General features: G+C 39.7%; 1 protein-coding gene across 4 annotated transcripts in view; it reads right to left on the reverse strand.

The window, feature by feature from the left end:
• The window catches only part of LOC112575112 (neurogenic locus Notch protein-like), a 50526-nt gene extending 29663 nt beyond the window's left edge, over positions 1-20863 (reverse strand). The window contains exons 1-12 of one of the 4 annotated variants that reach the window (XM_025256697.1): positions 20470-20863; positions 7226-7297; positions 6157-6295; positions 5706-5776; positions 5265-5326; positions 4823-4971; positions 4405-4478; positions 3199-3251; positions 1990-2168; positions 1444-1557; positions 717-848; positions 7-116 (exon numbers count right to left, since the gene is read on the reverse strand). In XM_025256697.1, coding sequence (XP_025112482.1) covers positions 7-116; positions 717-848; positions 1444-1557; positions 1990-2168; positions 3199-3251; positions 4405-4478; positions 4823-4971; positions 5265-5326; positions 5706-5776; positions 6157-6259 — 1047 coding nt within the window. In that variant the 5' untranslated portion in view covers positions 6260-6295; positions 7226-7297; positions 20470-20863. Of the gene's footprint in view, positions 1-6; positions 117-716; positions 849-1443; positions 1558-1989; positions 2169-3198; positions 3252-4404; positions 4479-4822; positions 4972-5264; positions 5327-5705; positions 5777-6156; positions 6296-7225; positions 7298-10833; positions 11080-20469 lie in introns of those variants that run through there. The other 3 variants (XM_025256696.1, XM_025256694.1, XM_025256695.1) reach the window with 3 other exon arrangements.
• Between the last annotated feature and the right edge of the window lie 2587 nt (positions 20864-23450).

Consider the following 23450-nt stretch of genomic DNA (forward strand, 5'->3'; position numbering starts at 1 on the left):
ACTCACTCCAGCAATGATACCATTGGACAAGTTCTTGTACATGTTACTCATAGGATCAATGAAGTCTGCCTGCCACTTGTACTGCACAGTTATGTTCACTGCATACACTTCTTGGGCTGAACAAAAGCCAGGCAAGAAAAACTTTTGTACTGACTCAAACACAAGTCTGTTCCACCTTCCTTCCCCAAAACATCCTTTTGCTCTGGTCACAAGGTCAATTTTTACATCCTGTGATCTTTAACTATTTCTATACATTTCGTACCCACAGATGCGACCATCTTCATAGCTGTAGCTCAATTGCATCAATTCATCTAAATTGAGTTAATGCATTTAATACAAGTGTATGACCCAATTGAGCCATAGCATAGCTAGTTCAATATGGGTGTATCAATGTAATTAGGCTATAGAGCTATGATTTACATTTTCTCATTCACAGGTGTGAGCTGTAAGTAAAGCATTAAGATATAATTTAAGTTGTACCACAGGGCACATGCAATTCAAAGTGAGGCCAAGTTTTCATTTTCTTGAAATCTTTGTTTTCTGTGCTAAGGACAAAAATAACGTGGACCAGAGTTTAAAAAAATAAACTCCATTACATTATGCCAGAAATGTTAAATGGAAGATAGGAACCCTTAATGGGATGGTCCAGAGATAAAAAGATGCATTTCTACCAAAACAACAAATAGTGCATGTTAAACATTCTAGAAGTCACTTACTTTTATTTGTGTCTTTACAGGTCAAACCAGAAAATCCAGACGTACACATACAGAATTGCCCTTGACCTTGTCTGAACATACAGGAACCACCGTTCATGCACGAGAAATTGCTGCACTGTTGCCCAACATATTCTGTAAAATACAATAAAGCTGTATGGCCATCTTAAGACCCACTGAAATCAAGTTCTATGATTAGGTTCTAAACTGGCTAAGAACTCTTATTTTTTTAGATATACAATTCACTCTCATTCACGCTCTTTCTTTTTTTTTTCCTGATATAACTGCAAATTTGCAAATGGCATAGTTTCTTCAAAGCCACAGTTCCCATGGGATTTTCTTGTTATCTACCCACTTCCACTTAAGCCAGTTGTCTGTGCATTGATCAATAACATAAACTGCTGAACCTTAATAATGTGTCCCCTCAAAGATATCTCTCAATATGACCCAAAAAAGATTTAACAAACATTGTTACATTATCTTGTAAATAAGTGATATGGAAGCATAGTTATGAGAATGAACTGTCGTGGGCCATGCAAATATAATATCATAGGTTCGCTAATTTAAGTTCAAAATGGATCACTTCTATGTTTTGTTATGAGCCTGTGCCCTCTATTTGTATGTATGGAATGTAAACACACACCCATGCACACACAGGTACATACACAAACACCATCTCTCCTTCTCTCCCTAATTCTCCAATTGCAAAAAAGACTGAACAGCAGCCTACCAAGACAATTGGCTTCATCGCTATTATCGCCGCAGTCATCTTTCCCATCACAGAAGAAACTTTGAAGGATGCATTTTTTCCGGTAGGGGCAAAACTTTTGCCCACTTTGACATTCTTAGTGAAAAGATTTTCAGATTTAGAAGATAATTTAATTTTGTATGTATACACAGAAGGGTAGATGCAATGACTGTACAATGGCATGCACAGAAAAACATATATGTACATATCCCTATAAGCAGAAACATGTACACACTATGTGTATGCACTCACACACCTGCATCCACACAAGTGTGCATTCACAAATATTCATGTCCTTGTCCATGAGTCCATGCACAAACATACACACATCATAAGTACACCACACACTCACACACACCCCTATACATATATACTAATATATGTATACATAATATATCTGCACGTTCTCTTTCACGTCTGAGCATGAACACGCAAACATGCACAACACATGTACATGCTAAGTGTCCACAATGCACACTATAATAATGTGAGAGCAGGTAACAAAAGGAAAAAGAAATAATAAAATACCATTAAGCTCTGATGGCACATCCCAACACATTGGGTTGTTAGTGCTGTTTGTAATGTTGTAGGAAGCTGTGGCTGTCACGTTGACTTTAGTTCCGTTAAGACTATGCAGTGTTGAATTGGCAACAGCCACCAGCACTTTGAGGACTGTCCCATTTACAAATGCCATTGTACAGTTTCCTCTAAACAAATGGAAGGCAGAAACATCCTTAACTGCCATTTTCATTTTCTACTAAAACAAGAACTTTAAACCCTCAAAAATATCTTTATAAAAGTGTTTTTCAAAGTAGGTCTCACTTTGTGATGCTTCTCTACCCCCTACCTTTTCATATATTTACCTCTGCCCCTCGCACTTAGCACATGGGCATGCATAAATGCATTCTCCTTGTCTTTGCAAAAAGTGCCCTATTACTGCACCATCAAACCACCTAACCACATGCATGTATAGATTGGAGGTCCTATGGTGTCACCCTAACAGTAAAGTGATTGTTACCAACAAAGTGTGGATCATTATTGTGTGTTAACCACTAATCCTGCCTTTAGCAAAACAAATTCTTTCAGAATGTGGCGCCTGCCTACAGGGTGAATCTGCTCACTGAAACATAGCCTCAGGTGTCTGATCAATTTTGTATAACAACAAAAATCTATGTATGTACATTTATAAGCATGTATATATGTGCAGTGTGGTTTGCAAAGATATATGCCGATATGAGTATTTGTTTTAAATCAAAGTAAGCCATCCAACAAATTGTTTTGTTTGTTCCTTGTTACTACTCAAGAAGCATAGGGATGCAATGCAAATCCAACAAATTAACAGGCAAGATTTAATTTCTGCTCTATTAAGTTCTAATTGTTCTGTTTAACAGAGAGAGAAAAAGAATTCTGTCTTCAAGAATTTAACTGGAATACATTAAAAAATGTCTGGGATGTGTTCAAGAACATTTTAATCTCATTTTCAATTATAAAAGTAACCATTAATATAATATACCATGCTCTTCTCCAAAAAGCTCAATGGCTTCATGATGTAAAGTGGTAATTTGCAACCTTCAGGGAGATTTAAGAACAAAAAAATAAAAAAGAGATGCTAACACTAATGCAATCCAGCCCTAGAGTTTTGGAGTCACCTAGAGAAAGCAAAGCTGAAGGCTGCTGTATTAATTATGATGCCTATCAATAATATGCACTTGGTGGAATCCATCTGCTTTAACTTACATACTGCTGAAGTCCACGCTCCACTCTCCCATGTAGTCCACTTTTCTCAAGAGCTGTTGTAAAAAAAAACAAAAGAGGTTGTCACTTATCATTATTAATACACTTCTCTTCCAAAGCCATGGGTGTTTGGATTCTCATTCAAAACAAAAGTTCTAATGAAGTGTTCACACTAACCTGCCTCCACCTTGCCTTGATTGTGATATCTCATTGCTTTTAATGTTGTGTTGCTGGGTCTCTGCATATGGTTTTTTTATGTATTTTAGTCCATGAATGTGTGCTATCTATATTTGTATTTTTTAATACTTTTTTTTTTGAACAGCCCTTTAAGCCTCCCTAGAAGTAGGGAAGTGCACTATAAAATTATCCACATTATTGATTCCATTAGTCAATTATGGTGTTGTTATGTTCTCCATTGTAATTTATGTTCATTATTGATTTATGATCAATGGTCACCTAAACCCAAAACCAAATCATCCCAGCCACACTGACCTCATCCCAGAGTTAGACTGACCTTTACCATAACCAAATTATTCCAACACCAAAAGATGAATCACCCATGCCCAGAATATAAATCGTGGGATGATTTCATCATGGCAGGAGTCCATCTAACTCTGGGACAAGGTTGATATGGTTTATGGTCGATGTGGTTTTGGGTCAAAGGGACAGATTGCCATACAACTGTTAGTCAATAATGTTTGCATACATATCTAAAAACTAGCCTGATACTAATCCCATCTGGGTGCATAACTGTTCTCTTCCGTTTACAAGATACTTTACAGTAAAAAAATGTAATTCTCACTGCATTTCTGAATGATGTCAAACTTTTTCTCCCCACAAACATGGACGCATTGTTAAGGTTATCTTTCATTAGCATGTGCTCAGAACTCACACACTGACTGCAGCATTTAATGCCATTATGAAGTTTACATTTATATCTACTTGTATCCTTTCAAAAATTGAATTTGAAAATCCCCATGCATTTTTGTGACTAATGACAGTACTGTGTTCCATTAACCTTCAACATTTTTAGTTTCATGCTTTACTTGCATTACGCTTTAAAACTGGATGTAAAGTGAACTTCATTATTTTTCACTTAAGTGAATAAGTGACATTATTTCTTACACAGCCCTGCCCTTTTACTTTGCAAAAAAAAAAAAAATAAATAAAAACCAAACCTAAGGTAGCTAAAAACAACATTAAACTTACATAGTTTTGCAAGATCTCTTCGTTTGTTTTGTTGACTCGGCCCAGTATAAACAGTCTAACAGCAACTGAAGTTCCTATGATTTAAGATAAAAAAAAAAAATAAAACCAGAAACTCACAGCCAAAAAATAAACAAAACAGGGACACAAAACTTAACCATCTTGGTTAAGGTACAATCTGCCTTTCCACCCTTTAGATAGAGAACAAGAGCTCACAGCATCAACTTTCCAATAATTCCCATAAAAAAGTAAATTTCTTTAAAAAAAAAATTCTTATTGTAGCAGTGTTAGGTTAGCTTTCTACAGATGCAAGAAAACATTACCATAGCCTCACTATTCTGAAAGCAAAATGTAAGAGCATGTAAAATGGAAGAAATGTTAAGAGTAAGAAAAGAACATATATTGAGCTTTTGTAGAATACCTTTACAGTCCAGACTAACAGTTGTGATGTTGACAGGATTTGAGACACCATCCATAATGATATTTACTCCCTCCAGAAGCATAAATAGGTTTGAACTATTATCATCTCTTCTACTTGTCAACAGCACATGGAAACTTAAACACTGTTCTCTGTAATGAAAAATATTGTCTTAGGTAATATTCACAATGTGTCATTGTACAGAGTTTTAAAAAAAAGAGGAAAGGCAAGAAAAATTTAAAAGTCTAGTACAGATGAAAAAAACATGGCCCAGGTACAAGAACAGGCTGTTTCATATCTCTGCTGTGTCCCTTGAACACCTGACCCTAAATAAGAAGTTTCCCTTTATACCTAGATTTCCATAACAGGCATCAGTCATATTAATACTTCTAAGTCAAATAATTGTACCTTATGTAGAAACTATAGAACTATAAAAATTACTCACTGTTTAACATATTCCAGATCAATGGTTCCACTGAAATTTGCAGCTGCTAGAGTGGCATTAATCTATCAAAGAAGCAAACATCTTGCAAGAATATCCTGAATTTTGCAATCATAGCAATTTCATAAATGTCATGTAATTACTGTCATGAGCAGTACTGTGCAATATAGATTTCATGGTTATAAAACTTGTAATCTACTTGTTTTTTAAAGTAAAGGCTTATCTGCCACTCTATCCTCCTTCCATATGTCTCTAAATCAGTGTTTGCATGCAAGTTTGAAAAAGTTTTGATCACACTTGATGCAGACATTAAATATGATGATGCAGGCATACATGTGTGTGTGTGCACAAATAAACTTCTCTAAATGTGGATGTGTGCATTGCAAAAGGCAAACAAGAACATGGATAAAAAATGCAGTTTGAAACTTTATCTCCGTAACTCACATATTTCTCCAAGAACATCTCATCTTTCTCCTTTAACCCTAAGGCATAGAAGGTGCCTGAATGTATGCTACCTGAAAGAAAGCAAACATTACAATGTTAAATTTTGTGTCTGCATGGACATATTTTTTTTTTAGCTAGCATAGAATTTTTTTATTTCTGGGAGATGGGTTAAGGAGGAATATGAGAAATGATATACATATGAGACATGAGATATGTTGTGGAATGCTTCATAAAGACATTATGACCAAAGCATAGCTCTAACAAAATTATTTTATACATGTACACATATGTATGCACACTTTCACTCATACACTTATCTACACTTTCTTTCTCTCATACACATACAGACACAAAACACACAGATTTACTCAATTCACAAGCAAATATTTCCATTCACTCTCCATAATAATGCCATCTGAACTCAAAAACTCTAAGGGCTTGAAGAACATACCAGATTGATCACTAGTTGGCTCTGTTATTTGCGACACCACCAAGGTATTGAGTCCAAGCTCACTGATTGTCAGCAGGAGAAGGAAGCATCCTGCAGCCCCCATATTCCTGCTCTTAGCTCTATACTTGGTCTTCCTGACCTGCACATGAACAGTCAGAGCAAGTGAAACATTTTTCAAGAAGCATTGTACTCCCCCCTCCACCCATTCCCCTGATGTCATCTCTTGTTAGCCATTTCTATTCACAAACAAGGCCAGTTCTACCCTAAAGCAAATTAGGTATATTTAAATGTCTACTGGGGTGCATTTTTCTTTTAACGACAAAATAAAGCTCACTGCAAGTAACTATTTTACAAAACATCCTCCCCTACTCCACTTTAATTTTAAGATAAACATCTACAAATATCACCATGTACAGAAAGTGGTAATCACATCAGACAGTAGGATATCATACATGGATATGTTTACATTGTCAAGGAATAATATGTTAATTAGGTGCATATGTGGACTAAAGGTCACCTTCTGTGTATAATGATGTCTGTAGCATTTATCTTAAGAATGGATACTATTTACTCAGATTGGGAGAAATATATATTGTATCTTGCACTAAGCAACATCTATAGTCAATAAAAAAATGTAAACCACTATAGCCTTTTATTCTCTAGGAGCCTTACCTATATACTGGGCTTAACTTTAGCCAATGCAACTACGAAAAAAATCCCTACACATCCCTGTTCATTAATGGCAGTTCATTAACATACGCAGCTCAACCCCCTTACTCTCCTGTTAAATTTGATCAGTTCTGTTCTAGAATCTGAATTTGGCACTGAGCTTGCTACCTATGTAACACATTTGTATGGCATTTTTAACCATCACCATTAACTTAAATGTTTGATCATTAAATGTTATCATGTATTCAGTCATTATATTCTCAACTGCCAAGTTTGATATTTCTCTTGTTTTCTCTGGACGCGTAATTTTTCCCATGTATACTTTTTCACTGTCAAGGAATGTAAGCAGCAGACTACATGTATATAAAAAAAGAACGCTTGAAACATCTAAAATACACACTCGTTTGGCTGTCGTCTGCAAAGTCCTGCCGCCAAGAGTTGGACCGTGTGTCGCTACCTGGCGTCACTTTTGCTGCAGATGAAAACGACGAGAAGTTTAGTCGATGAAACCCATGAAGTTGTATCAATGAAGCCTGGCAATGTAACTTTTTTTTTTTTTTTGCAACGCTTTAGTGTAAATCTGAACTAAAGTGTGACTATAAGGACTCTAACAGACTTTGGCGGGTGTCACCCTAAGCCTGTGTTGCTGTCCCGAAAGTGGCACAATGCAACAATTCCGTGCTTTCATTGCGACCTGTCTGTCGGCTGACACCTGTGCGAGTGTGGTTCTCTGCTGAAAGGAGTGCACCATGGAAACCTGAAGCGTACAGAACGTTGCAATGTTTCTGTAACACCCTGATAAATTTTAACTGCGTTCAAACTAATTGATCTTTAAAAGCGCTTTTTTAAAATCTAAATAGAGAGGTTTACTTCACGTATTACGCAAGATCGACTCTGGCAGTCTATAAAAGAAATGTAGGTGTATGTGTGTGTGCAAGCGCTTTTGATCTATCATGGCATCATAGCAGCTAGATCTGGCTTCATCTACTGGCGCGTTTGTTTAATAGATCGATAGTAAAATTCCAAACAGAAGTTTTTTATTATTATTATTATTAATTATTATATAATTATTTTAAATGTGCTGCGCAAAGTAAATCTTGTAAAAATTTTAGCGAATTGACAATGTTTCGCTACTTTTCATATCTGCAAAGGCACTATTTTATATAAGAATATATACATCTATACTATAGAGTAAGTTTTCATCGTCGATGAGTGACGTATCTGGTGTCTTCTGTTGCGCAAGGCCGTGCATTTATGTACAATATTGACAAGTTGTCGCAATAACCCGAAAAACCTCGGTATAGCTTTTTAACCCCATCAAGCTGCGCTCTCACTCTCATCGTGTTTTCGGTGGCCTTAAAATAATTCAGGATCCCATGGACTGTTCTTTACGGCCTTCGAGATTTAATGGGAGCTCTTCTGCGATCGAGGAAATAATACTCGCGTTTATCGTTTTAAATAGGAAAACCCGTTTAATAATTTGGTGGTGTTAAGCTGTCAATAACACTTTTCATATGCGTTTGGTCTTTTGAGTGCAAGTAATCATAGACGAATAGTGCATTTGTTGTGCTGTCAGACAGTTTCAGTTGATGTATTGTGATAAGCTTTTACCAGAACCTGCTTTAGAAAAATTTCCATGCAGGTATAGGTCCCTGGTTTTAATCATAATAGTCTTTCTTCTCTGTGTCTTTTTTTGTTTGAGTGATTCCTGACCACTAGAAAAGTGCGTTCTCGTGTCAATAAAAAACCTTTACACAAAATTATAAAGATTGAAAAGATCATGCAACGCAGTTCCCCCCCCCCCTCCCACCACCACCTCCTAACCCTTGATCGGTCCTAACAACTGGAAGCAACGACATAACGGGAGTCAGTTGATTGGATTTAAGGAAAAATAATAATTGATAAGAGGCTCTATAGTGACATTTATGCAAGTCCTGGTTAAAGACAGATAATTCATTGTCTTCGTCAGCAAGGAAAGTGCATGGTGTTTTCATGGCAGGAATTAACGTCTGGTGCTCACTTTCAAGCCGGTCAAGCCGATAACCTGTCCTGCGTACATATCAGTCCCAAGCACGATAGATCACACAAGCCCCGGCTGTTGAGCAATTGATGCATATGTAACTTTGGAAAGTCGTCCTAAGGAGACAACATTGGTGTTATTGGCTTGACTGTCCTATAAAGGTACAGGAACAACAAGACCCTCTAACAAGTTTCAAGGAAGCCATCTCAGTCATGCCTCCTAAACATTTTACATTCGGGGCGGTAGTTATGAAGCGAGGGTAAGTCGTTGTCGTGGGGCAACATGGGGAACGCAAGGACAAGCGTCTTTTTTCCCAAATAATAAAGTGGATTCCAGACCCCGCAGATCTTTTACCCCTGAAGCCGTAGTTATAAATTAACGGTGCCAAAGGGGTCCTGTGCGTCCGCAGTGTCTTTATAACTTCAGAAACAAGATACCTTTCCCTGAGTTCCCATCTTTTGCCTCGAGGAAAAGACTCGCTTCATAACTACGGTCCCCGGAAAGACACAAGGGCTCATCAAAACGCACTGAAAAATTATGTGCTGATGTTTTCCTCCACCATTTAGAGTTTGCGCACTCCTATTTAAAAAAAAAAACAGAAATGTGCATTACTATGTAGTAAAATAAAAAAAAAAAACCACACACACTTATATATATATAAGAAACCACTATATATATATCTTGGCAAAGTCATGTACAGTGGAACCTCGGTTAGCGAACGCCTCGGATAGCGAATTTTTCGGTTAACGAACAAAAATTTCGCTAAAAATTTGTCTCGGATAGCGAACAAAATTTCGGATAACGAACAAAAATTTCGTTAAAAATTTGTCTCCGATAGCGAACAAAATTTCGGATAACGAACAGCCACGTGAACCACACGTGACCGACCAGCATGTAATCATTCGCGCTCGAGACAGTTACGATCAGTCGTTCCTTACCTGTGCGCATCCTTCTTATTTAGTGATTGTTGTGCTTTATTTTAATAAGATAATCCTCAATCATGGCTCCAAAGAAGATTAAGAGCAATTAATAGTAGTGAGGTAATGACAAGGACGCGGCCAACAAATGAATTGAAAAAGGAAATGATTTCAAAGTATGAAGGTGGCATGCGTCTGTCGGATATGTGATGTCGTATTACCGAAGAGTTTTACAAAAAAAGGCAGAAGAAGCAGACACTGGACAAGTTTTTTTCTTCAACCTCAAAGCTACAGAAAAGGGAAGTCTCCCCGATTTTATAATGTCACGTGTGCTCATAGAGGTGGATTCAAAGCAGTAATTCCACCCCTTCCTCCCCACACCTGCTTCCAACCACGCCGTCAAAACGGCAAGTTTTCTGTTTAAATGCTTTCGTTAATGTTTTTATGTTTATTTAACTCCATTTATATTGCATTATAACTGTTCTCATTAAAACAAATACCTATATATATACAGCCTGTAACTTTCAAATAGCGAGTCAACAGGGGCTGGGAACCAATTAAATCTATTTCCTTTATTTCTTATGGAAAAAATTGTTTCGGATAACGAACATTTCGGTTAACGAACAGCTTTCCAGAACGGATTAAGTTCGTTAACCGAGGTTCCACTGTACAGAGAAACAGGTTAAAAGTCTATTCGAACCCAGCAAAATAACAGCAGGTCCCTACTGGGCCGAAGCTGAATCAGATCACTTCCTCGCTGACTTGTGACAACAGAGACCAGATGGAGGCAAGAGAGAAGGTGCTGAAGAACCGGCGAGTTTTAAATGATCCTTCTCAGTTACTCGATGCGAACTGGGAGACGCGTTTATTATTATGTGACAGGTGTTATACTACCGTATTATCCTTATATATTTCGCATCGGTGTGTGTGTGTGGTGGCTGGGAAGGAAAAAAACACCTCTTTGGTTCTGGGATGTATAATTCATAAATGTTTTCACACACACACACAAAAAACCAAAACAAAACTAGCGATCCCCGTCCAATGCCCTGTCAAAACAGTATCAAAACTCACTTGTTTTTCCTTCTTGTCATGCGTCAGCCGTCGAGCAATCGGTCACATCATGTGCTGCATCTTTTCAGCTGGCGATCACTTTGGCCTTGGGCCGGAGGTCTGACCTTCCTCTACCTTCAGACCTTAAATAGCTTTAACCACAATACCTGGGGCTGTATAACTGTCAACCACCAGGGACCGTAGTTATGAAGCGAGGGTACGTAGGACGTTTGCCCGACGGAAATAAGAGGAACTCAAGGAAAAGCGTTTCGTTTCCGAAGTTATAAAACGATGTCCAGACTCCAAGAAAACTAATTCATGTTATTTTATCCCAGGGCATCTTTGACACCGCTTTATACCTACGGCTCCTGTGGTAAATAGCATCTCCGGTATCTAGATACCACTTTAAAATTTGGCATTGTCACTGGATACCTGAAAAAAGACCAGCTAAAAGATAGTAGTGCGCATGTGTTGGAGAGGTCAGTCAGTGCAAAAAAAAAAAAAAAAAAGTCACAGCTCGTCGTAGCGAGTGCAGATCGCAACCAACGCTTTGATTCGTGACTCGACAAATCAGGTTTCTGGTCTTTTGTCATTTGGGAGTAAAAACTTACAGATAAAACAAAAAGACTATATAGACACGAGTCTGCGCCCTGAGGTAAACCAGACATGTCTGACTCATCATTGTGTGGCTGACAGAGGGGTTCAAAACGGTCCAGCTACCCAGTCAAGCATGGTGAGGAATGGCAAAATTTTAAAGAAAACTACATAAAGAACAGCTCGCCTCCATTGAGTGCCTCTCTTTGGAAAGCGGGGATGGTGTGTAGGGGTCCAGTCCGGACAAGAAGGAAGAACGTGATCCGCCTGATGATAAGAGATCTGTGCCTATCTGGGCAGTCTACCCTCGTGTATCCTATGTAGCTTTGATTTTTCTTTGATGACAAGGATAAAGGGAAATGTGGTTGCTCTTTAACTGGGCAATTATAGTAAACGCTATTGCGAGGAAGAGAAAGAAAGAAACAAAAAAGCCGACTAAATTGATGCTAATGCTCTTCTTGTCCCCTTCCTCTTACATTTCATAGCTATTGTTTCAAAGTATGTAATGTGAACTGATGGGAAAACTACCTTCCAGTCCAACGCTTTACTACAGCTTTCGCAGTTTACCAACAGCTGCTTGCCGCAAAGTAACATGGGATTAGACAAATTGTGTCCAACAATGAAGCGCAAGTCAGCCACTCCTCTAAAGCCTGTCCCCCATTTTTTTTTCATACTTGGGGCAATGTCTGTATTATTTTTAGGCACTTTTCTTTCTGCTGAAAGAAAGTACTCTGCGTGAATTCTCTGAAAACTCTGCATACTAAAGCATATAAAGGTCTGTTATTAATCGTAAACCATTACGATTTTTTTTTTATTCCCACCTTCTTACAAATGTTACATTTAAACAGGGACACGTCTAGGAATGTGTTCCGTGAAATAAGGTCCTTTAGGTCTATGGTTTTGCACCCAGTCTTAGCGTGTGCAGCTTGTATTTTCAGTCCGTGTCGCGGTGATTCTAGTACAGCCATTCAACAGCTTGTCAAACATTCTGACCCAAATCACATAAAAGGTGCTTTACTTTCGTCAAAACTTTTTGATGACACAACGTACGTAAAGGGTGTTCTACTTTCATCGCAGATAAAGCTCTACCCCAAACTTACTTTCTCAAATATCAGTCATCCACTAGCGTACTCTGTTTGACGTTACATTTTTTTTTTCTCTCTCTCCATCTCTCTCGTTCTTTGGAGACGAATGGTACTGCAAACAGAATTTGTTTGCTGAGCCACCAGGTACTTATGCTCGTGTAAGCAAGAAAGCAAACGCAAACAGTGATCGATCATGCCGGTTACTTCCAGAACATCCAAACCCAGCATCCGAAGTTTTTCCCTTGACTGAGACGTTGACAACAAAAAAAGAAAAAAAAAATCAGCGCCCCGCCCTGCCCTCGCTAAGGATATCTGATCCCTCTGGGTTGTCGGAAATAGGGTTTGCTCTGCTGGGATCAGGGGCTGGCCAACTGCGCGTTACTACTGCCTATTAATCATCCACCTACTGCTCTGCACCCAGAATAATGACACCGAGAGTTTGGCACAAAATACACTGACGTATCCAAATGGATCGGGGGCCAGTGGGAACACCCAAAACTTTTACCCCCATCCTCTTTTCTTTATCCTCTTTTCTTGTTTATGTAGAGGATTACTATATTTCCACACTTTAAAATCGTGAGTTTTAGTTTGAGCGTGACTCCCAGCCACAAGATCAACAATGAGAACGAGTCATACTCACAACAGACCCGACGGCTTTTGGAGTGTGGGAATATCCTCTATATGAAAAGCAAAAAGAGGGTGGAGGGAAGCAAAAACTTGGCACGCCACTGACAAAAAAAAAAAAAAAAGGTTTAACTGCCATTGCCAAGTCAACAAATAAAAAAAAATAAAATGAAGGATATTCTGATGTAAAATTAAACTGACTCAAAAACATTCCGTTTTTTCGGTCAGTTTATTTATAGCAATTCACAGTTTGTGAGCTATGGACTGCAGTGTTTTGGGATACTCCTGAGAAATCTTTTACATTTTAACCAGTCTTTTTGACAGAACTGTTACATCGATGCTCACATTAAAACCCGCGTTTGAACAATCTTATTCTAACAGAATAGTTGTACATTGTCAGACATTTTACAGGATTTTGAACTCCAGTCAGACGACTTGACAGGACTTAACAACGCCTTCGAGCAACACAGTTTTTTCCGCTAAAGACTGATTTATTTTGTAACACCCGGTGCCTATATGTATGTCTGTAACATCCTGTTTACTATTTTCTTTGACTGTTGCATGTCGGTCGATCGTTGTTTGGTCTTTTGTATATATGGAATCCAGTTCCTTTCGACCGGCGTTGATCTATGACAGAGGGAGAGAGATGCTTCATTCGGCCATGCAAATCCTATTGAATCTGTGGAATGTAGTGCTTGAAGTCTGCATTTGCCATGGGTGCGGTTTCGATGTGGGGAATATCTTTTATCTTGAAGTAAACAGTCCTGTGAATGCATACATACATCGGTCGTGTCATCGTCGTTGCTTTTATGAAGTACCGACCTTAACCATAAGTCTGACATCTTGAACTGGACAAAACCAACACAAGGTGAATGGACAAATCTGGACGTCCACTGTACGGACGAAAGTTTTGACACGATTCCCCAGTATTCCTCAACTTGGGCGGGAGGAGGAACGTAGTGACCTTCTCTCTCCGCCCCTTTCTCATTCACAGGATGAAAACTGGTTAATGTTCTCTTTCTTCTCTTCTCTCCATTCATCCCTTTACTTTACGCAGAGTACTGGCAGCTACGTTGACCCTCCGGCTACAGGCCTATCTTTGAATCTCTCCGCTTGCCGTCCACGCCATCTGATCAAAGCTAACAGTTCGGGTCCCTTCTTATGCATTTCTAACCGCGGCCTATTTTATCCTTTTGTCACAATGAATGTGTGTGTGTGTGCGCGCGCGGGTCGTGCGTGTGTGGGTGGAGGTCATCCGGTCTCCACTGATATAATCGGAATCGTTCGCATGGACCGAGTGTCTAGCTGGTACGAGGCGAGGTATGTAATTTTATAAACAGTTCACTATATGATTGGAAGAACGGCGGGAAAGATATAAGTTCCCGTTCGAGATTTTGTCTGTATCTTTCCTACCCCACTCCCCAATCTCTTTTGTCTCTCCCTCACTTTTTCTCTCCTTCGATCTTTCCATCCCCAATTGAAAATAAATTGGTCTACATTAAGCTCGTCAATTTTGTGCAATTCTCCCTGCAGTTATTTATACCTTCCCTTCTCCTGGTCAAAAAGACATATCTATGACACATCTATCCATGCCCCTTGTGACACCGGGAGATTTTAATGCAGTCCTTTGGCGGTTGGTGAATCCTGTTGGCCAGGCGGACTATACCCTTGAGCCTGACATCGACGTTTTCTTCAAAACTATAACCCAGCTCTGTGACGGTGATAACCAGGTGTGCAAGGAGCTCACCCCAGCAGGCTACCAGATCGTGTCATTTACTCGCTATTCAGGAGCGGGTAGCATCGCTTTCATCGACAGGGATTGTCTTCACGGTCACTCTTCTGCCTGTGCCAATCTACCGTTCACTCCCAACACCTTTCAAATGCGTGTCCCATCTCACCCACCCACCGAACGTCAAAAACAAACTGACAAACTCTAACATGTTTCACGGGATTTGTGCCATGACACACACGACGCATCTCGCATAAAGTGATGCGCATGTGCGTGTGTGAGAGAGAGAGAGCGAATAACCTTTGCTAAGAGAAATATATTGTAATCAAAGCGTGCAGTGCCCAACTTCTAAACGTGATCACCATCTTTGAAGTACATTGGCCCTCTCCATTAACTCCTAGTACAGTCGCGTTCAGATAATACTGCCAGGTAAGGTCTTCCTTCTATGTCTGTGGCGTCTAATAAGGGATTCCACCCTTTGCCTCACCTGTTATCTCTTCTCTCCTCGACTCTTTGAGAGCGTACGTCTCTGGCGAAGAGTATAGGGAGATAACTTTCAGTCACTTCCATCTGTTGGGTATTCTCTCTCACACACACACCTTCTTCCCCCCACTCCTCCCCACCTTCATCTCATTTTCTCGGCCTTCTCGCTTGCGTAAGCAGACAAAGGAGACTATAAAGATGCAGGTTGTCAACAAGGCAACGGCTAGTGGGAGGAGACAACGTCCTCGACACACGGTATATAATTAGATGGCGGCGCCTGTTTGACGAAACTGCAGCCCTCGAAAAGGAAAATTATGGGGGAAAAAACACCCCACCATGCAAATGGCTTTTTGCTAAATGCCGGCAGGTCTGGATGTTGACGAAGGTAGACTCAAATTTAGCCACGAGGTGTTCTTGTCCTCCGATAATGATCTCTTTTGTCTTTTGGCGTTTTCCAGCACAGGTATCCAACGTATGCAGATGTACCTAAGCTGGATGGAGTGGGGGAGTTTGAGAAATGTCCAGACGTGCTCTTATCACTCGGGAGTAAGATTTCAAACCCGTACCCCCGACCCGCATCGCTTCGGTCGTATGCTGGATTGGATCCCGCCCCACACCTCCTACCTTGCTTACTGCGCATATGCGGTGACCTTTCCTAATTTTGCAAAAGATTTAGTATATTACCTAAATCTGTCAACGGAATAGCATTTTTGAGAACGTTCGATGCGAAAGATTTTGCTCTGCTCAAATAATTTTAGCCCGTTTTGGTTTTTTAAGCGACATTTGTTTCAACTTGGAAATCCTTCCAAAGTGGTGAAAAGTTATTGAAATCTTAGTGTCAGACGTGTAGGGAAGGGATGGAAGGAGTTGGTTTTTACTCAGCAAATAAAGTTATATTACTGCAAGGTCGAAGTCTTCTCCAATGTGGAATTCAGCGATTTCAAAAATGCTAGCTCAGCGCTGTCATTACAGTTTGCTACCAAAACAAAAACACAAAATAAAAAAGAAAACCACAGATGGAGTGAACTGAATTATGTCTGCTATTGTGAGTAATGGCTATATCTTATAAGACACTTTGGAGCACATGCACTTTCCAATTAGCAAGCTTATTTTTGTGAAGTCGCCAGAAAAAAGGTTTAGTCTTTTCCAAAATCCAGCATCATTAAAATAATGTTGCGCTCGCCGGTTAGCTTTTATTCTTCGTGCTGACTCTGGGAGAGTTTTGTCAAGTTTCCAAGGTAGGTTGGGTCTCACAGCTATGCCAGATAACCCGTCAAAACGTCCTCTCGGTGGCGTAAGCAGACAAAAGAGACTATCACGACGTTGGTTATCAACAAGGTAATGGTTAGAGGAAGGAAAATATCATGTCCTCGACACACGGTATATAATTAGATGGCGTCCTCTGTTCGACAAACGCAAGTTCCGCCCTCAAAAAGGAAAAAAGAACTTGAGACTAAACAAGTCAACATTGAAAAGATTTTTCACGAAAGGCAGGGGTGTTGACGAAGTACAGGTGCTCGCGCAGGGAGACTGAAGTTTCGTCACGAAGTGTGTCACCTGGCAGGAAAGGTTTTTGTCCACCCATAATGTTCTCTTTTGGCGTTTTCGAGCACAAGCAACCAACGCATGTAGCAGTAAGCAGAGTTCTACTTTCATGACCTTATAAATAAAATTTGACGTCACAACTGGTTTACTTGCGAAGTATATATATTTAAATCTCGCCGATTGTTTTCCCCCGCCTTTTGTTGTTTTGTTTTCACGGCTCGCGTAAGCTAAATGTAGCAAATTACACGTCACCATTAAGAGGCAAGAAAAACAAGAATTTGTTTTGTGTGTTTGTTCTTTAGAAAGAGACGGAGAAAGAAACAGCTTTAAAAATATAGGTCTCTTTGTGGTCGCGTGCTACTCAGGATTGCCTGCTCATCTTTCAGTCATGTGACACAAAGAAATATGACGTGCGCTTAGTGCATACAAACACGCGAAGGGAGACTGCGAACCCAACCACTATCTCTCCCTCACACAAACACACACTCACCGAGGCTACAGAGGGAAAGACAGACCTGAAAACACAGAAAGTAAAACAACAAGAAAGATGTTAAAGAGTTGTCGGAAAGGGGAGAGCGAGTGAAAAGGAGTTTGGTTTTTGGCATTCAAAATAAATATTTATTTATATAGCGCCTCCTCCATTATCATGGAGGGCTTAAAGCGCTTTACAAAACAGCACACAGATGTCCATTTTTTCGGCCAACACACAGATGACTTTCAGATCAACACAATGGCAGTGAAGAAAATGAATGAACCAGGAGCCGCCATTGTTCACCACGAGATCAGAGGGTCAAGTCTACGCTTGTTGACTCACGTAGATCAAGGGGAGGGGGATGTGGCAAGGAAACTAGTCCATCGAGTAGAAAGTATTAACAGCTGCATGAGAACGAAAGCAAAAGCCCCGAAGTTTCACACCATCAGCAGTTGAGGCTATGTCCGACAAAATAGTACAGCCCTGTAAACATCTATAGACATGGCGGAAGCGAGATCCTGTAATCCACGTTTCTAAATCAAAACACTTTGAGGGCCTAAGTACATTTAGTTAAAAGCGCTTTATAAAATAGTTTTAAGTGTGTTGTACACACGCTTCTAAAAAAATGTTAGAAGCGTTTTTACTTTTAGTTAAACACATTTAACATAAAATATTTCTTACTACCGTCACGTTCAATCAGCGTGCGTTCTGTCAGTTGCTATGCAGCAGCTTTTACCAATATATCATTTCAATTTTACATGCGTGTTTAAAGTCTAGGAACAAATGCCTTACGCGGTGAACAAGATGGCCACGCTGCTTTCTCTCCCTACTTTTTATGATGACTGCGAAATGTTTGTATAATTTCCGCATTTGTACTTCGTTACTTTGATTTGTATCTACCTTGATTTGCATCTACCGGTTTTGAAAATGGCGGATCTACAGTACTCCCGTGAAGTTTTGATACGCCTTTTTTCCTCCACAACCGCTTTATCTGCCTATATTGAGTATCTGGAGCTAGAGTTTGTGGTATGATGAGCCACTCTCGAAGAGGATATAGATATATCCCCTGTCTCCGCTTGGTAGGTAAATGTAAAGCACTTGGGCACGGCCTGCAAGCGCATTTGATACGATACTAACTGCTCGCAAAACGGTAGATTTGTGAACATTTACTGTGTACCCCACCACAATCTGCATACTTACAGTCGCACAAAAACGCAGTGCAATTAGTATCTGCTACATGGGACCCAAACTTCCCTTTCGTTGATAGTCGAATTTTACGTCGTCTTTGATTTCTTTCACAATTTTTAGCTGGTATTTTTTGCATGTTCCAGGCTGCCGCACTGTTAGAATTACGTTAGAATTTTGAGGCCGGGCCACGAGAAAGAAAACTTCGCATTTTTTAATAAACTGAGTAGTAATGATATCGCGACAACAAAGATTGCAACAGGTAGGGTTACGAAAGGAGACAGAAGTTGTAATGTAGAGAAAGATGGAGAGACGCAGATAAACTTGAAGAAAGTTTGACAGAAAAATAGTAAAGAAAGGTAGATATAGACTTCAGAGAAAGGTGGAGAAAGAAAGACAAACGTAGAAAAAAATGTGTGTGATGTCACGAAATCTTAAGCAACGTAGATACAGCTAAAGAAATGTAGGTAGAGAAATGTAAAGAAAGTAGATGAATGTAGATAAAGTAGAAAAATATAGGTAGAAAAAGTAGAGAAATATATAGAGAAAACAGAAAGGTAGTGAGAGCCAGAGACAAGCAAAGAAATATATAGAGCTTTAACAAAATGCAGTAATCTCGATAAAAGGGAATCACTGTTTTACGAGTACGCCGAAGGTAAAGCCTTGTTGCGTCTTGTCCCCGGCTCCTGTTAAAAATTCATGCCCCCACAGAGACACGGTAATCGGCGAGCCTGTAGGTCAGCGTCAGATACAGACGCCGGGTAGAGGGAGAGACCTCGATCCGGGGCACTGACATCACGAGCGCACATGTGCTGGCACGTGCTCCCTGCGCGCGCTGGGTGTGTCCAGCAGTTTTAATATCCGTCTGTTGATATTTTTGTGAACGTTATTTTTTTTTTGGAGGGAAGAGGGGCAGTTTTTGCTGTTGATTGAATGACTGGTAAATCAGCGGGCTTTGACAACGGCTTGACATGCAAAATGAGAGAAGTGCTCAGAGACTCTGTAGCCACTTGTTCCACCAACCTGGATAAAAACCTATGCATCCATAAACAATCGTCTGTGATCAAATTCAGCCCACCCATCTTCTCACTTCTGAATTATTTGTAAGGGGAGAGCAGATAGGGAGGGAGTCATAACAACACCCGTAAAAGATTTTTTTGTTGTTGTTGTTCAAGAGAGTGTGTGTGCGCGCGCGCACACACATATACGTAGTGGTGGGAAGTTTAGCAGAGAATTATGCTGTGTATAAACCTTTCACCAAGCTACATTCATTTTATACTTAGAGGAATCCGTTATCCATATCAGTCATAAAAGTTAAACGCCAGCATCAAAATATATTAATATGCGTAGATTCCTATAATTCCAATAATAACAGACATATTGATATGTTAATACTAATATAATACCTATCATAAAACTACTTTTTATTTTAAAACTACAGTTAGAGAGTACGTGTTTGTGATTTACACAATCTGTTGGTAAAACTACGCAAAAAGAAGTGCAGAAAAATTACTTAATATTACGCAAAAAATACAAATTATTTGTATCCATTTTTTGACAAATGTAAAATTAAATTACATAACAAATTATGTAACAGACTACAAAAATAATAATCTATGAAAAGATGTGTATCGTCAGCAATAAAATCATTCTAAAATAGCAATTGTCCCATTTTTTCTAAACGATTTTCTGCCTTGTTTACAAAAAAAAAAAACAAAAAAACAAACAGGCACAATAAAATGATTCCCGTCATGAAAGAATGTACTGTTTATGTGTACGAGTGAACGATGTGCTGTACACAGGGCTGGGTCGCATTCCTTCCTTTTCATCGCCTTGAAAGTGACTGGTCTGTACAACTGTATTTTCATCGCAGTGGAACCTACATGAGCATGCACTGACAGACTCAATGAATGACAACACTTAAATCACAAGCTACTTACCATCAGATTCAGACCGTCGCTAAAGATAATTCCATAACGGAGAGCGAAGCAATGTTTATGAAGTCGATGAATCGCTTGAAGATCTGCGATGTCAGGCAAGGAGTTTACAAACTTGTCGGGCCAGTTAATCACACACCTCTTTCACGGCAAGCTAGACACGCAGCCCTGCACTTTGGTCACACACGAATGAAAGAGCTCGCCACTCAACTTTTTCAGTGGATTCCCCCACAAGCGCACGCACTCACGCGTGTTTATACGAAAAACAGAGCGGGAAACAGGATCGTCTGCCTCCTGCGACACAGATGAAGTAGTGTCCCTTGTCGTCGGTATGTTTGGGGGTTACTTCCCCTCGACTCTACAGGGCGGCGCTCCAGGGCCACGTGACGTCGAGGACCAGTCTGCGGGATGTCGTGTCTGTCAACCACCATACCTTTCACGATGATTTTTTCTCTTTTTTTTTCTGAGGGCAAATGGGGAGTAAAGTGGGACGGTTGGGTGGCAGCAGGTGCGGCAAAATGCTTACTAACAATACCAGCAAAGGGGAGAGGTGACCGTGACAATCTGTTGGTGTGAGACATCCTAGGGATCGTTTCTTTGTACTCTCGTGGGTGACATAAGCTCGTGATGTGCAATTAGCTCGTGATTAGGTGAAATATGTGGGTGGAAGAAAGCATGATGCGAATGAAACATGAAATAAGTATGCGATCATTTATTCGTAGGTGTTAAATAAATGTGCGACTGATTACAAAAAAGCTGTCAGTTTGTGAAATGTATGTGACACGGTGAAATAGCTGTGTGTGTCCCCCGCGGCAGATGACATAAACCTTTTCATTGGAATCTTTAGCAGCTCCTTTGTGTTTGGTGCTTGCATAGTTTAAAGAAAGAAATGGTGTTTACCGGGGAACATAGGGGTGAACTCGGTTCAACTGTGCTTCTAGACTGAGGACTCGCGCGACGTCATGCTCGATCAGGACCATGGACAGCATCGGGTACGATCCCTTTGAACAGAGGCAAGTGGAAATGAGCAGATGGGAGTATGGTGAGGAGTTACACATTATTAAAAGACTGCCTTAAATGAATCGGTGATACATTTTAGTGGGTTTTTTTTTTAAATTATGGCCGGCACGTAAAGAGCAAAGCGTTGCACCTGCGTTACACCTGCCCTCGAGAATGCTTCCCCCACCCTGCATACATTCTTATTTGTATGTTCACCACGAGCGACTTTTTTGAAGGCGTCATTTAAGAAACATGTTTAGGTAGCTCTCATTCACTATATACGCACTTAAACGTGACTGCACACATATACTCCCATACATATGCGCGCGCGCCCTAGCATTTTTTTTCATGGACCATAAGTGACTTATCTAAGGTGTCATTAAAGACCATGACTCACCTATCATGTACGTCAGAGAGAGAGAAATTCAGAACTCAAATTCAACTATATCGTTAGTTCATTGACCCTCACCATTAAATTAATAGATTTCCTTGTATAAAAAAAAGTTATGTACGTCATGGTAAATACTTTCTATATTTTAAAGGTAAAAAATTTAGCTTCAGATCAGCGAATGGTATGAATAAGAATAAAACTTGTATTTCTTAAAACAGCTCGGCGTTACATCAGGGGCATTGGAAAAACTCGGCGTCGACAGCTGACTATGTTTTTTATGGGTGTAAATTTCTAAAGCGCCATTCCTAAATCGAATCAAAATGTCTCTGAAATGTTGTTATAAATATGGTCAAAATAGGGATCAACCTTAATACCGAACAAGAGCTCTGGATACTACTGTAAATCTTTTACTGTTATACATGTGATCGTGTGTATAGTCTGTAATAAAAACCAATCAATTAATCTTTCATTGCAGACTCGAATAAGAGAGAAGGGGGAGGGGAGGGCTGTTCAGACAGGTCCCACTGTATTCCCACTCGCAGATCTTCTCACGAACCTCGAAGTGAGATGTTGTGGGGCCTGACCGCTTTTGACATAATGGGGTCGTGATGGCCGCTCGAAGATCTGATTTGCTAAACTATTACCTGGGATGAAGTCATGCGTCTATGAAAAAAAAAAACTCTTTTCAAATATGCTCTTACTTCATTTACGTGGATGCTTCAAAAAAAAAAGGATCGTAAATTTAAAACCTTGCACCGCCTCCTTGAAACACGACACTTTCAGCACTCTTTGCTTTTCTTTTAAAAAAAAAAAAGGGTGGGGGGGCAGAATTGGCTACAAACAGTATGGCTGGGGCATGCTGATTACTCTGCTATTGTGTAAAGCAAGAAATGTTTGGGTTTTTCCCTTGCTCATACATAGTTGTCCTAGCGCCGTATACTAACATCTTTTCATTTGTTAACAATGGTGGCTGACCTATGTATATCATGTGACTAATTTCTATTTTTTTAAATTTTATTTACTTTAATGCATATACAATGAGCAATTATACTAAACAGTAACTTTGCTAACCCTGAGCAAACAGTACTCCCAAGCATGCAAAGTAAACACAGCCATCAGGTTTATAGTTTTTTTTTTCCCCAGGCTGTACATAAAATTAGAAGTAACATGAAGTACCTTTCCCCATTTAGCATGCCATCTCCATTTCCTCCCATGTTTTGCCATCCTGACAGCATATCAAGAAAAAAGTCACTTCAAAATTATAAAATATTACATCAGAAACATTTAAGAATTTAAAGGCAGCCAAAGAACCACATATGCATTAAACCAAACGCAGTGACTACATTTCTAGTTTGAAGATAACATTCTGCTTTTAACACCAAACTCTTCATCCCTGTAAAATGTGTAACTATACTCTCTCCAGTATAACTTCACTTTATAAACTATCGTGAAGGAAAAAGGTTGGCGCAAGCTTTTTACAGCAATGAAGAGGTTAAGATATAAGTGGGCTGGACAGACTTTGTTAGGGTTATTAGGTCAGACTATAAACTTCAGGGGTGGGGAGCATTTTTTCCTCCAAGCTCAGGGTAAACAA

The sequence above is a fragment of the Pomacea canaliculata genome, linkage group LG11 (assembly GCF_003073045.1).
Source record: "Pomacea canaliculata isolate SZHN2017 linkage group LG11, ASM307304v1, whole genome shotgun sequence".
In the NCBI taxonomy this organism is placed as follows: Eukaryota; Metazoa; Mollusca; class Gastropoda; order Architaenioglossa; family Ampullariidae; genus Pomacea; species Pomacea canaliculata.